This window comes from Lissotriton vulgaris, chromosome 2_1, assembly GCF_964263255.1.
Source record: "Lissotriton vulgaris chromosome 2_1, aLisVul1.2, whole genome shotgun sequence".
Taxonomy (NCBI): Eukaryota; Metazoa; Chordata; class Amphibia; order Caudata; family Salamandridae; genus Lissotriton; species Lissotriton vulgaris.
In genome coordinates this window covers 579490666-579505171 of record NC_141687.1, presented here as the reverse complement: position 1 = coordinate 579505171, position 14506 = coordinate 579490666, and the positions used below count along the sequence as shown (strand labels likewise).

The following is a 14506-nucleotide window of genomic DNA, read 5'->3' as shown; positions in this document are numbered from 1 at the left end:
CCGTTGCCTGCAGACTGGGGTAGAAGAGTATGTATTTGGTGTTGACTACATTTCTATTCTAATGTCACAATACTAAAATAATCGAATAGAATGATTTACTAAAGTCTATTGTTTGCTGCAAGAGTTAATGAACCCTAACCAGCGGCTATGAAGTAATCCTAAAAGGAAATCAACCCCAGGGACACGATTCTTCCACAATACATCCATTGATCAGGCTAGCTGCAAAAGCGCACCAGAGACACCTTGTGGTGAAAGTGTAATGGTGCCAGCAAAGGAAAGAGTAGTACACGAAGTTGTAGACATGGCTTATGTGAACCTCCAATGGCATGCAGCCAAGAGTAACATGGGAACCACATGGGAGCTAGCCAATAGTAAGTAAAGTGACTTGGGAGCCAGGTGGGTGGATTCTAAGCCCCTTTTAAGATTTTTTTTTTTTTAAAATACGAAAGATTTCGCAAGCACTGTGGAACCTAAAAATGGAACAACCTTAGTCTTTATATTAAATGCTTCCATCAATGGCATATGTATTGCAGCTACATGGTCCCCCATACACACCTTCACAAAGCATGACTGTGTGGACAAATACACAGGGCCAAGTGGGTCAAAGGGTGCTGAAACCCCTGTGAACAAGTTCAAGCACATTTCATCCCAGCCTACCTAAGGATAGAGATATCGCTATAAAATCAGTGCATAGCATGTGGAATCCAGAAAAGATTCATTCTGCAAAAGGAAATGGTTGCTTACCTGTAGAAGTAGTTTTGCAGCTTGGACAGTTTTCTGGATTCCATGTGACCCACCTGTCTCCCTGGAAATGAGAAGATGAGTTAACCACGCATGCCACCAAATCAGCTCCACAAAGTAGGCCAGTTCAAGCCTCTACAAGTCCCCAATAGAAAAAAATAATCTAAAGATGTGACCACGCACAGGAACTTTCGACACACACATCTGATGTCACAGGAGGATGAACATACCAAATGGTGGTCTATGGCGATGGAAATGAAAAAACTAAAAAAGAGAGAGAAGAAAGACAATTCTGTACCAAACCACTAGATGGCGGAATAATCCACAGCATGCAATTCCAGACAACTCATCAAGCTGCAAACCTACTCCAACAAGTAAATAATCATTTTTGTTTACTTTATTTCACATTCATACCAACATTGTGCAATTTCTGATCTCAACAAACTTTCTGCTCAAAGCACTAAATCAGAGGTAGCATCTGTTGATCTCAAGATGCACAACCCTATTGCAGAGACATGTAAGACTGCTGCACAAACAATCATTCATCTTTTTTGCAGGGTTTTTCTTTTAGATATTTTTCAGAAGTAATGCCTCATTTGTCCCGGAGGTTCTACAAAAGACCTACTCCCAAAAGAATGGACGGTAGGAAGAGCAAGGATGACAAAGTAGTGAACATAATCTTCATGGTGAATACAAAATGTGTATTCCTTCCTCATTTTTTGCTACAAGTACAAGTTGAGCTTTTGTTGCGCATACTAGTGCCTCAGTTCTACTCTCCATCTATTCTTGACAATTCTATAGAGCATGGTTACCCAACGGGCCTCCCAGAGCTCTAGGGCTTCTCAGGCTTTATTTACAGAGTACATGTTCTATAAACAGAAATGTCTTAAGCTGTTTTCTTAAACTTTGTTCCTCCTTGTTCTTCCTTATTGCTACTGGTAAGGTGTTCCATAACTTAGAGACCAGATTCGAAAATGAATGTCCTCCATTCCTGACTTTTTTGATTTTTGTGACAGTAAGCAAACCTAGAGTTGCAGAGCGCAGTGATCTGCCGGGACATTAGGGGCTTGTGAGAAGTTGCACCTGTTGTGGGCCCATCATGTTCAACACCCAGCCGCGGCCCGTGGAGTGACTTGCGGTGGGGCAGACAGGCGGGGCGGGGCAGGGGAGGAGCAGGGTGGGGGGGTGATAAACACCGGAATATGGAAGATTGCAGGTAAGTAAACAATTAAATGAATAAAACGAATTTCGTAGCGCGCCCTGCATCGCGTTCATTTAATTGTTTACTTACCTGCAGTCATCCATGTTCCGGTGTTTATCACCCCCCACCCTGCCCCGCCTATCTGCCCCCCCCCCCCGCAACTCCCTCCACGGGCCGCGTCTGTCAACACCCAGTGTGCTTTATAGCATATAGCGATACAGTATCCTTTTATTTACTGGTAGCCAATGTAATGCTGCTGGTGCAGTAGAGACAGAGTAACATTTTGGTAGTCCCAGGAGTGTACGATCCGCTGCATTTCGGATCCTCTGAAGTTTTTTATCATTGATTGAGGACTTCCAAAATATAGTGAATTCCCATAGTCTAGACATGACAAAATCATACCTTGAATTACCACTCTATGCGTGGAAGAAGGTAGCTACCTCAGCGTTTTTCTGAGGGTTCTCAGTTAAGACTCCTTATCACCCGTGCTAGAATGTTGACTGGACTTTTGCTACTCCCACCAATTAAGCTAAGGATGCCAACTTAATTTTAAGCCTCCAATTTCAAATTCCATGATATATTCAGAGCGTTTTAAAATGTTCAATTAAGCTTTTTTATTTATGTTTATACATTTTATTTTCTAAATATGTTTAATATTCAAACACTGTTGCAGACCCCCTGGGTATACATCAAAGACCCCAGGTTAAAATGTTCTCGCATCTAAGGTTAATATTAATAAATGTTATACAAACTTGTACCAAATATATTTCATTTACTTATTAGCACCTAGTGTCAATATCACATAGGGAATTTCTCCACTGACCTAAAATCGTTTAACAAATTAAGTAAAAATATGCAATTCCCTACATCATTACATAAATGCATTTTCTATTGTTATATTTCTAGGTTTTGCCCATGTAGCTAAGCAGCTTATTTTTTCGTTTTTACTCACAAATAACATTTCTAGGGTGTGACCTTTTGCATATATTTTGCAATCATGACAATGTTAGATTAGTTTCTCTGAAGCTAAACGTGTTTTACATCTAGCTTTGCACAACACCCTGAACATCATGTATAAGGTCTTGTTCCTTACTATGTACAAATGTCATTGCAATCTTCATCGGCGGGGCGATAGGACTATGTACAGATCCACATCATCACTATTCTATGCGTACATCGCAAGGCTGCTTTCAATTATAAAAGATGAGCATCCTGGTAGATTAGTAGAGGAGGTACTTCCGCTGACACTGTGGGTCTTGCACGCTGAGAAATCACCACACAGCAACCTTACATCTTGTGAGGGGTGTCCAAGACGGGGTCCTTCGCTCTATACCATCAGGTAATGGGGTTGGATCGTCCCATGGGGGGGGGGGAGATTCTTGGCTCTACACCTACAAACACTGTACGTACATGTAGAGTAGGATTCGCATAGTAGGAGTACGCCAGATTACTGCCTTCTTCATATAACTGCATATATAGATTTGTTTAGCACCATGGTAGAACTATAGCTACTATTTACGCTCTTGGTGCTTGTAATCACGTTTATCTGCTTCTGTCTACTAATCATTACAGCAAACTTATCTTTTGCAAGAATAACGTTGGTTCAATAAATATTTTTTTTAACGTTCCACTGTGTATTCTCTGTATATTTCTCTGAGAATTAGTGAGCATGAGTGACTGAGTGAAAGGTTCTGTACAGTATCTGTGATTCCAGAGAAATCCGGGTTGTCCTGTTCAGTGATTGCCTGAAACTATTCTCTCCTTCGTAGCTTAACACCATTGCTGCTGCAGCAATTCCTCTCCTGTGCTGCTTATTCTGCATTCTTATTGTTGATGACGAGCTCAGCTCGTCATCAGCACAGCTCAACCGTGCCTCATGACGAGCTGAGCTCGTCATGAGCATCGAAGGGGTTAAGGGGGCTTACAGTGGTACTGTGAGCCGGCCAATATACCCTGCGGGGATGTTTGGAATAAGTCTTGACATCAAGCCCATAGTTAATGTTGTCCGAACAATGCGCAGATCCTACGGATTGGTAGGAACTACACAACACTGTGGTCTACGTAGAGATTGTCATCGTGGTTGTTGCTGACTAAAAATATTTGAATCTGTGCATCATTAAAGCTACAGAGGAATGTCCTACTTACCTGTAACGCTACTTCGGAAGCATGTTATTTTTCTTGGATGAGTCTACTCACTATACCGAAAGGCAAACATTAGCTGATTCCCCAGTGTAAAGTCTTCATAACAGTCCTGGTCATGGTGTTTAAGTCCAGAGGAATCCTGGGTTCTTTTTAAAATCAGCAGGGTGTTATTAGACACTGAATCTGTTAATGTGGATCGAGGATTTGTTTTCTGTATTTAAAAGTGTGCTCTGGCTCTACCCACACAGAAAGTGTAAACCTATAGGCTCCTTTATACTAACACATTTTCCTATAGATACGGAATGGGTAAATGCGTTGGATACATTAGACCCATACTCTGTGACAGGTACATTCTTGAGTGCCTTTGTTACAAGTCAATAGCAGTTTCAATTGTCTGGTTGCTATTCCATGTTTGTCTCACATATTTCGCGCAACCTAAACATCAGTCTGCCCTTCTTGCTCTTAGGTCTATGAAACGCCCTTCTTTGTGGCAGTGGATCATGACAAGAAAAGGGTGGTGATCAGCATTCGAGGGACTCTCTCACCCAAGGTAAGTGCATTTTCCACATATACAAAAAGTGAATCTCATCTAACAATGCCACAATCAAATCCAGCACTAAGGGCCTAATTTAGAGTTTGGCAGGTGGATACTCGGTCACTAATATTACGGAAATGCCGTCCACCTTACTACAAGTGCCATTGGATGTAATGCATTTGTGATACATCGGGCAGGACATCCGTCACTTTCTTGATGGAGTATCCCGTCCACCAAACTCTAAATCAGAGTCTGTGTCAGTACTCCCACCAACATATCACATTCACTGGCCACCCCTCGCCCTCTTCTCAAGCAGACACATCTGCAGCATTCCTTACACTTCATACCCAATTTCATCCCCTCCTCACACAGTAACCTAACCGGCTGAACTGCTTTGGCTTCTCTGATCTCAGGATGCCCTGACGGATCTCACAGGGGATGCAGAACGCCTCCCGGTGGAGGGTCAGCATGGCACATGGCTGGGTCATAAGGTACAGTAAACATAGCTTTATTTCTGCATCTATTTTTATTTCTGTTGCTCAGTTTTTGTTTCTCACTATGTGTGTATCTGTCTATATTTTGTTTCTTCTTGGATATCGATTATGTGCACCCTTCTGCCAATCTTTCAACACTGCTGTGTATCTCACTATCTTCCTGTCTCTGTCACACCAGAATTAAATGATTCACGGTTTCTTCTTTGCGGACTTCCTCTGATGAAACTGTACTTTTGTCTACCCGTGCAGCTTTTTTGCAAGTCCGTGCCTGTGTACTGTTTCACTGTTGCTGTCACTTATCTACCTACCCTGCTTCTTCGTGTTGCACTCAAACTATGGGCCTGATTTAGTTTGGTGGATGGGTTACTTCATCACAAATGTGATGGATATCCTGCCCGCCTTATTCCAAGTGCATTCTATCGTGTGCACCTTTATACGGTGGGCTAGATATCCATCACGTTTATGATGATGAAACTCATCGCCAAACTCTAAATCAGGCCTTATGGTTTCTGTGCGGTTGTGTGACTCAGTAGAGGCTTCTCCCTGGGAAATGAATTTCATATGTCTCTGTGGACGTTTATATTACTTTTGTTGCCACTCTTCTATTTCCCTACCTCTTAGTTCCTTGAATGCCTCTCTTGTAGAGTATGTCACTTGTACCTACCTATTCCACAGAGGCATACCTATTGGTGATGTTAGGGCTGTGCATAAGTCAATTTAGTATCTTTTCTTTTGTGTCTATAAAACATCTTTCCCTCTAATTAATTTTCCTGTTTCCTCTCCTTTTTTGCTTCACTGGTCCCTTATTCACCCGTATGTGTTGCTTTTCTTTTTTCTCTTGTTGATGGCAGGGGATGGTCTTGTCTGCAGAGTACATCAAGAAGAAACTGGAGCAGGAGATGGTGCTGTCTCAAGCTTTTGGGCATGACTTGGTCAGTCTTTTCTCCAGTGTCAACCTGTATGCAGCAATAGGGGTGTATTGATGCGGTCTTCCAGCCTGGTTGTGCATGGTGTCCTTTCCTCTTGGAAAGTGTTCTGCGAGACAGCTTCTCTATCTGCCGCAGCTGATAGTGTATCCACAGTTCATACCCTTCAGTACACTGTAGTCTAGACAATTGTGCACTGTCTGTTGTGTAGCAGTGACAGACGCCTTGTACGGAGGAAGCCCTTGGGAGATGGGAATATGGGAGAACGGAATATGGGATAACTGGTTGGAAGCATTGGCTGGTCAATGGATTGGAAGAATGTTAGCAGCAGGATGGGAGCAATCGGGGAGTTGACGTGTGAGGCAGAGTGAGGAGATTTAGGAAGGTCGAAGAGGAGGGGGCAGCAGAGAGTGAGCTGATGTTGTAAGGATAGAACTGTCACTCAGAAAAGATATGCGAAAGGGCCTGTCAGTGAGTCGGGAAGTCGGAAAGACAACTCTGCAGATAATTTGGGCTTAAAAGTAATGAGCTGTGAGTGTGTTATATTTGGAAGAATAAGACGGTTGGGGGTTACAGAAAGGGTAGAAGCTGCTAGGGATCCGGACTGAGCTTTCAGTTACCTGTACCAGAAGGATAAGTATTGAAAGATTTTGTTGTAGGTTGGAAGGATGGAGCACTGGCAGTAAGTTGTGCTGAACCTGGGAGACTGGAGCTATCTGAGATGGGGTTGGAATGTAAGAGCTATGTGTAAGTTGAATAAAAGATGAGAAGGATGGGGCGATCATTGAACTGCGGGGGAAGGATGGGGTTGACAATCAATATATACTTTATTCGATTCATAAGGTGTATCATAAAAGTGTACATAGTAAAATACAATACAGTAAAATGGATAAAAATAGGTTAAACTAGGGAAAAAAAGTACCAACACAGTTTAGCATAAGGTAGTAATGATCTGCTCACCAGATAGCGATTTCCTTCTGAAGATAACCGCCCCAAAACATTGTGCTAAAACTATGCATGTGTACAAATTTGGAAGTAGTTGTAAATGTAAAAAAGCCAGTCTACGTTGCCTAAAGTTTAGAAATTTCATTACGGCTTAATAAAAGAATTTCTCAAATCTGTGTAAAATGTACAAAAGAACAATATATGCATGGTTGATTGTTTTTACATCTTGTCACAAGAGCAATACATTATTTCACATGACCAATTGTTGATATTGGGAAAGTTTGTCATGCGATTGAAAGGAAAGCTCGTCAGGCAATGGGGGTAGTAAGCTTCCTGGATGAAGACATCTTGGATGGGGTGGGTGAAGGGGAGAAAGTCTGAGTAAGTCATTGAGTTGGAAGGAAGGGGTGTGCCCCATGAGAAAGGTTACAAAGATAAGGCTCAATATGAGATGGGGACTGTTGAAGGGCTGGTATTCTCAGTCTATCAGACCTTACCATGAGCTGTAAATCGTCCGGTAATGCCTAATTAAAATACAATGGGAGTCCCCTTGATTTCAAGGTACTAATAAAGATGGGATAGAATATATATATATATATATATAAAAATATTTAAAAAAAAGAAAAAAAAAATTATGCCAGAAATCCTGAAATATAAAATTTAACGGAAGATGGTTTGTTAAAACTACATTTCCCAGTTCACTTCCGGTATAAGCAACAGGAAGTGATGCAATGATTCTACAGTCTTTGGCGGGCCCTCCGTAGAAATAGGAGTGGCTTAAGCTTTGCATAGTATTAACCGTGAGCAAGCTACACGTTTGTAGCGAAACGCGTTGGATTGAAATTTTTTACTTATATGCTGGAAATCACTGTGAATAAAATCTTGGGAAACGAAGGACTTAGTGAGTGCGTACTCATTTCCTTATCAAAGGAGGTGTGATGGATATATATATATATATATATATATATCTCTATATATATATATATATAGATAGATAGATAGATAGATAGATAGATAGATAGATAGAGATATATATATATATATGTCAATCCAAGTCTCTCCCTTTACGAAGAAAACACACAGGCTGCCTCTGGATGCTTAAGTGTTTTTTATTTAAGGCACAGAATCTGGTAGCTGCCTACTGACTCACTAAGGCTTGGTCACGGTAAAATTCATTTGTGCTAGGTGCTATTTACATACCAAATAGTTTGCACAGAAAGCGGACTAGTACTGGTCACTCTGCTTAGAGATTTTGGCAGACATCTTTGAATGGTGAAAGTTAGTATATAACACATTGTCAAGATATGACGCCATACAGTACATTTTAACAATTTTAAATAGTACATTTTGCCCCAGTGGGCTGGTATTAATTGTTCGATGTCACACAATATACATTTTAGGTGCTCGACCCAGACCGTATTGCCCAAGTGGGCATGAGTGTATTAAACAGTGTCCGCCCAAGAATGAGCATTCATATCAAAGACAACATTCGATCATTGTGCTATTGCTCAGTTCCATAGTGTCCCAGGATGTTTCACTCGATCCTTAATTCCTGTACAAACAAAAGATAAAATAGCAAAAATGTGCATAAAAGCTTAAAAAGTCAGTTCTCATTTGTATTTACATGATTAAAATAAGATTCATAGAGGCATTCAGACTGAATCTTTTACTACTGTTACCAATATCATAGATGGACTGCTAATTCTTCACTACAGTTCAAACCAATAGGCTGTAGTGTTTCAAAATCAATAATAAATCTTGATTCTAAGGTTCTCAATTGATGGAGTCTGTCTCCCCCTCTCACGGATTGATTGACTGCATCTAACACCACATATTTGAGTAAATTGTCAATCTGATCATGGTACTTCTTAAAGTGACGAGCAACAGGGTACTGTTCATTGTTATTCCTGATTGCTCTCTTATGCTCTAATATCCTGATCTTTGCCCTGAGCTTTGTACTGCCAATAGAAAATTTTCCACAGGGACAAATTAGATAGTAAACACAAAATTCAGTATTGCAATCAAAGGGCCCTTTGATTGTGAACATTCTAGAACTGTTCGGTACCTTGATCTTCATACAGTTATTACTACCTTTGCCGGCTTTACATTTCATGCAGCACTCAAAACCCCCTGAACTTGAGTTTTTAGATTTGTTTTTAGATGTCACTGCGTTTTTGCTTAAATCATCCTTCAATGATTTCCCCTTTCTAAAGGTTATCTGAGGGGTCTCTTTCACATGTTTACGCAAGAAAGCATCTGTGGTTAAGATTGGCCAATTCTTGGTCAAGATTTGGCGAACCCTAAAGGCTTGACCTGAATAAGTGGTGATAAATCTCACCGTATCTTCTTCCTCTTTTAACAACCTTTGTTTGGGTACCAATAAGTCAGCTCTTGGTATCTTGTTGACTCTTTCAATTGCTTGGCTGATTGTCTTATTAGTATATCCTCTCTCACTGAACCGGTCAATCATCACTGATTTCTCTGCTTCAAATTCTGCCATACTGCTACTATTCCTGTTAGCTCTTAGTAATTCCCCGTAGGGAATACTTTGAATAAGACTGTAGGGGTGGGCACTAGAGGCAAAAAGGAGACTGTTGCCCACAGTTTCTTTTCTATGGAGTTTTGTTACTAGTTTGTGGTCTTTTATTTCCACTGTCACATCTAAGAATATTACTTTTTCTTTACTGATGTGAGATGTTAGCTTGATATTCCAAACATTTTCATTAAGGGCTGAGAAGTAGTTTCTAGCACTTGTTTTGTCTCCTTTCCATATCATGAATATGTCATCTATAAAGCGGGTCCAAAAAATGACCCGCTCTCCCTGGTCACCTTGGCTACTGGACACCTGCTCCTCCCACCAGCCCATGAACAAGTTTGCGTAGCTGGGAGCGAAGCAGGTGCCCATCGCCGTCCCTTGTGTCTGTCTGTATAGTTGATCATTGAAGTAGAAGAAATTGTTGGTTAAACAATAGTACGTCATATCAACCAACATTTCAGTATGTAGTAGCTTGAATACCTGAATCATGTTTAATAGATGTATATAAACTGGTCACATCCAAGGTGATCAGTAGATAGTCAGGCTCCCAAGATAGGTCATTGATCAAATTCAGGAAGTGCCAAATCTTGACCAAGAATTGGCCAATCTTAACCACAGATGCTTTCTTGAGTAAACATGTGAAAGAGACCCCTCAGATAACCTTTAGAAAGGGGAAATCATTGAAGGATGATTTAAGCAAAAACGCAGTGACATCTAAAAACAAATCTAAAAACTCAAGTTCAGGGGGTTTTGAGTGCTGCATGAAATGTAAAGCCTGCAAGGGTAGTAATAACTGTATGAAGATCAAGGTACCGAACAGTTATAGAATGTTCACAATCAAAGGGCCCTTTGATTGCAATACGGAATTTTGTGTTTACTGTCTAATTTGTCCCTGTGGAAAATTTTATATTGGCAGTACAAAGCACAGGGCATAGATCAGGATATTAGAGCATAAGAGAGCAATCAGGAATAACAATGAACAGTACCCTGTTGCTCGTCACTTTAAGAAGTACCATGATCAGAATGACAATTTACTCAAATATGTGGTGTTAGATGCAGTCAATTAAACCGTGAGAGGGGAGACAGACTCCATCAATTGAGAACCTTAGAATCAAGATTTATTATTGATTTTGAAACACTTCAGCCTATTGGTTTAAACTGTAGTGAAGAATTAGCAGTCCATCTATGATATTGGTAACACAGTAGTAAAATATTCAGTCTGAATGCCTCTATGAATCTTATTTTAATCATGTAAATACAAATGAGAACTGACTTTTTAAACTTTTATGCACATTTTTGCTATTTTCTCTTTTGTTTGTACAGGAATTTAGGATTGAGTGAAACATCCTGGGACACTATGGAACTGAGCAATAGCACAATGATCGAATGTTGTCTTTGATATGAATGCCCATTCTTGGGCGGACACTGTTTAATACACTCATGCCCACTTGGGCGATACGGTCTGGGTCGAGCACTTAAAATGTATATTTTGTGACATCGAACAATTAATACCAGCCCACTGGGGCAAGATGTACTATTTAAAATTGTTAAAATGTACTGTATGGCGTCACATCTTGACAACATATGTTATATACTAACTTTCACCATTCAAAGATGTCTGCCAAAATCTCTAAGCAGAGTGACCAGTACTAGTCCTCTTTCTGTGCAAACTATTTGGTATGTAAATAGCACCTAGCACAAACAAATTTTACCGTGACCAAGCCTTAGTGGCGAAACGCCTCGGTAGGCAGCTACCAGATTCTGTGCCTTAAATAAAAAACACTTAAGCATCCAGAGGCAGCCTGTGTGTTTTCTTCGTAAAGGGAGAGACTTGGATTGAGATTTTAAAGGGCGTCCGGCACCCACGCAGGCTCGCCGCAACTCAGAAACCAGGAACAGCCGGGAATGGTGGTTCGTTATATACACATACATATATATAGATAATATTATTTGCAGCATTAAGAAGGATTCTATCATGTTATATAGCAGGCACAATTTTGCCTATGTCATTTTCTATGTGAGAACATTTCTGCAGCAGTTTAAATGTATTCTAAGGTGCAATCTAACATGGTTTCTAAGACGAATTTTAATTTTCGAAGTAATTCCCTCCACCTATCAGACTGTCGCTGAATTTCTCTTTTCTTTCAGGCACGTGGAACGAAGCACTATGGTCTAATTGTGGTTGGGCATTCGCTAGGGGCTGGTACCGCCGCCATTCTCTCCTTCCTTCTCCGTCCGCAGTACCCCTCCCTGAAGTGCTTTGCCTATTCGCCCCCTGGCGGTCTGCTTAGGTAAGTGTCTGCTTCAGGGTCCTCCCGTCATGCGCATTGTGCAAGTTAAGAGATGTTTGACTGCACAGTATTATGCATTCCTTGTGTTCTGGGACTTGAGAGAACTACTGAGAGGGGGTAGAACTTGGGGCATGACTTCAGGAGATGAGTGTAGTCATCGGCTGGTCTGGACTTAGGGAAGGGCTTTACTTAGAGGCAGTTTCTTAGGTCACCACTAGCAAGGGGGCTCCTGGCCCTTGGAACCCCAACGTTAGCATAAATGTCATTGGGGGATGTCAAAAATATCACTTCTCCTGGAGCTCCAGACGTCTGTTCCCTGGCCCTGACTACCAGGGTGAAGCAGGTTTACCTCCTAGTACCACACTTGGCCCCTAACATTTTCAATATTCCCTCTCCCTGGCTGGTGTTTTCGTGAGCTGTCCTGTGATAGCTGGTACTGGAGCTTGAGGGACTTTGGGGAAATGGGGCAACGTATTGTTCGTCCCTGCTTCCCAGTGTTACACATGACCATTCATGAGAGAAATGCAGGTTTGATTTTCCTGGTGCTTGTAGGAGGATTCCGCTTTTAGTAGAAGTAATTGGAATGCAAAATAGCATAAGAAGTAGGTTCTACAGTTGTTGCAGTAGCCAGGGAAACAAATCTACTTGATGCCCATTGGTGCTTTTCCTGCCAGCGCTTTTTATGCATGCATGTATCTGCCTTCAAAGTAATCGTGTAATGGGATAATGAAATGGCTGGATTTTGGAGGAGAGCCCTGATTTAAATGTTAGAATTCTCCTTAATGAAGGGGAGTGTAGATGTTTATCTGGGAAGGTTAGAGATAGGAGGCCCCTAACAGCCCTTATGCTGCTGCTGCTTTTAACCTGTTTCTCTTGCAGTGAGGACGCCATGGAATATTCTAAGGAGTTTGTCACTTCAGTTGTTCTTGGGAAAGATCTCGTCCCCAGGCAAGTCTCGGTCCAGAAACATCGTGGGGCATTTCTCCAGCCCCACAGAACAACCCTCTTCGCCATCTACCTCCTGCCTGCTTTTCACTTCCTGTTCATGCGGCGCTGCCTGCTGGTCATGTAATTGTCAGGCGCTGGGGTCTATCTCACAGCTTTATGTCCAGTAACCATTTGCAGCCGGATCTGAATCATTCCATGTGGCTTTCAACATACTCCGTTATCATCTTCGACATCTGACATTCGTCCTGTCTCCATGGTAACCTCTATCACACCTGTGCTGTCTCCACAGTAGTAGCATGTCCCACATCGCTCACATGTGCTGTCTCCATGGTAACCGCTGCCACGTCCTCATCCTCTGCCAACCTCTGTTCTGTATATTTTAACCCTTATTGCATCCCCCACCTGTGCTATCTCTTTAGTAATCTATACCACATCTGTCACTTATGCCATCTCTATAGTAATAGTCACACACTTTGACTGACTCCATGGTATCCTTTACTGCTCCTTGTCTGTCTCCATTGTGATCCTTATTGTAGTATGCATCACCATGGTAATCTTGACTGCTTCTTGCAACTATGCTGTCCCCATGGTGACCTGTAGCCCATTTCACATGTGCTGTTTTCGTGGTAGCATGGCCCATCTCACACATGTGGCTGTCCCCGTGGTAACCTAAGTCACAGCTGAGCTGCCTCTTTGGTAATCTGTTCCGTATCTCGCACCTTTGCTGACTCTATGGGACCATGCTTCACATTTCACACCTGTGAAGCTTTTGTAGTGATTTTTAACATACCTTTCTGCACTGCTCTTTCCTTGGTGAGCGGTACCACATTTTGTAGCTCTACTGTCATTATTGTGGCTTACGTCATCTTAGTTGTCCTAGCGCTTTCACAGCCAGTTACATATTGTACACTTTTACTGTCCCTATGTTAACTGCACACACCTGTCACCTATACTGTTCTTTTGGTAACCGGTACTTGAAATACACTTCTGCTGAGTTTATCTGCATGTGTACATCTGTTTCCATTTTCAAGGGACAGCTGTTAACTCAAGTCGGCCCCTACATTCTATCTTTGATTCAGGGTTTCTGACCCCTTTTTTCTCCTCATCCCAGGTCAGCACCTTCACTCTTTCATTTCATGTCTCTGGGGGTTCTCTTGTGACTCTATCTACTCATGCCTGCTTCATCTGAGCTGACACCTGTCACCTTCCATTCCAGGATTGGCCTGTCTCAGCTCGAGGGGTTTCGCCGGCACCTTCTTGATGTCTTACAACGAAGTAACAAACCTAAGGTAGGTAGTGTCTGTCTCTCCGGGGTCACATATACTTTAGTCTCTTATTTGTCTATGTGAGGGTCACCCCTACTTTTGTGTCTGTCCATGGCCTGGTGACGCATATTGCAGTGTCTCTTTACCTGGCAGAGTCAGGCATACTTGTAGTGTCTGTTTGTCCATTGGAGGGCAACACCTGCTAAATATAGCTCGGGTGTCCAGCTTGGGTTCAGAAAGGCCTGATAACTGTCATGAGTTCAGGATATCTACATGAATCAAAATTAGCCTAATGTATTTAGTCAGTGGTTATCTTGAAAATCCCCCGCCACGGGCCCAGCCTCCTGAATAGTATGTACTGTTAATCTGTAGCAGGGTCATGCCTACTGCAGTGTCTCTATCCAAGACCAGGTCATACCTAGGCCTGCCAGTGTCTGTAGTGAATGGAAAGACAATGCAGAAGATTTGTTCCGACAAGCACA

General features: G+C 41.9%; 1 protein-coding gene across 3 annotated transcripts in view; it reads left to right on the top strand.

Annotated features, from left to right (window-relative positions):
- DAGLA (diacylglycerol lipase alpha) overlaps positions 1-14506 on the top strand; it is a 642479-nt gene that overhangs the window by 598709 nt on the left and 29264 nt on the right. For 2 of the 3 annotated variants that reach the window (XM_086955592.1, XM_086955591.1), the window contains exons 11-16: positions 4551-4634; positions 5033-5110; positions 5965-6045; positions 11669-11811; positions 12691-12759; positions 13976-14048. In XM_086955592.1, the coding sequence (XP_086811718.1) occupies positions 4551-4634; positions 5033-5110; positions 5965-6045; positions 11669-11811; positions 12691-12759; positions 13976-14048 (528 nt within the window). The remainder of the gene's footprint in view (positions 1-4550; positions 4635-5032; positions 5111-5964; positions 6046-11668; positions 11812-12690; positions 12760-13975; positions 14049-14506) is intronic. The other variant, XM_086955593.1, reaches the window with a different exon arrangement.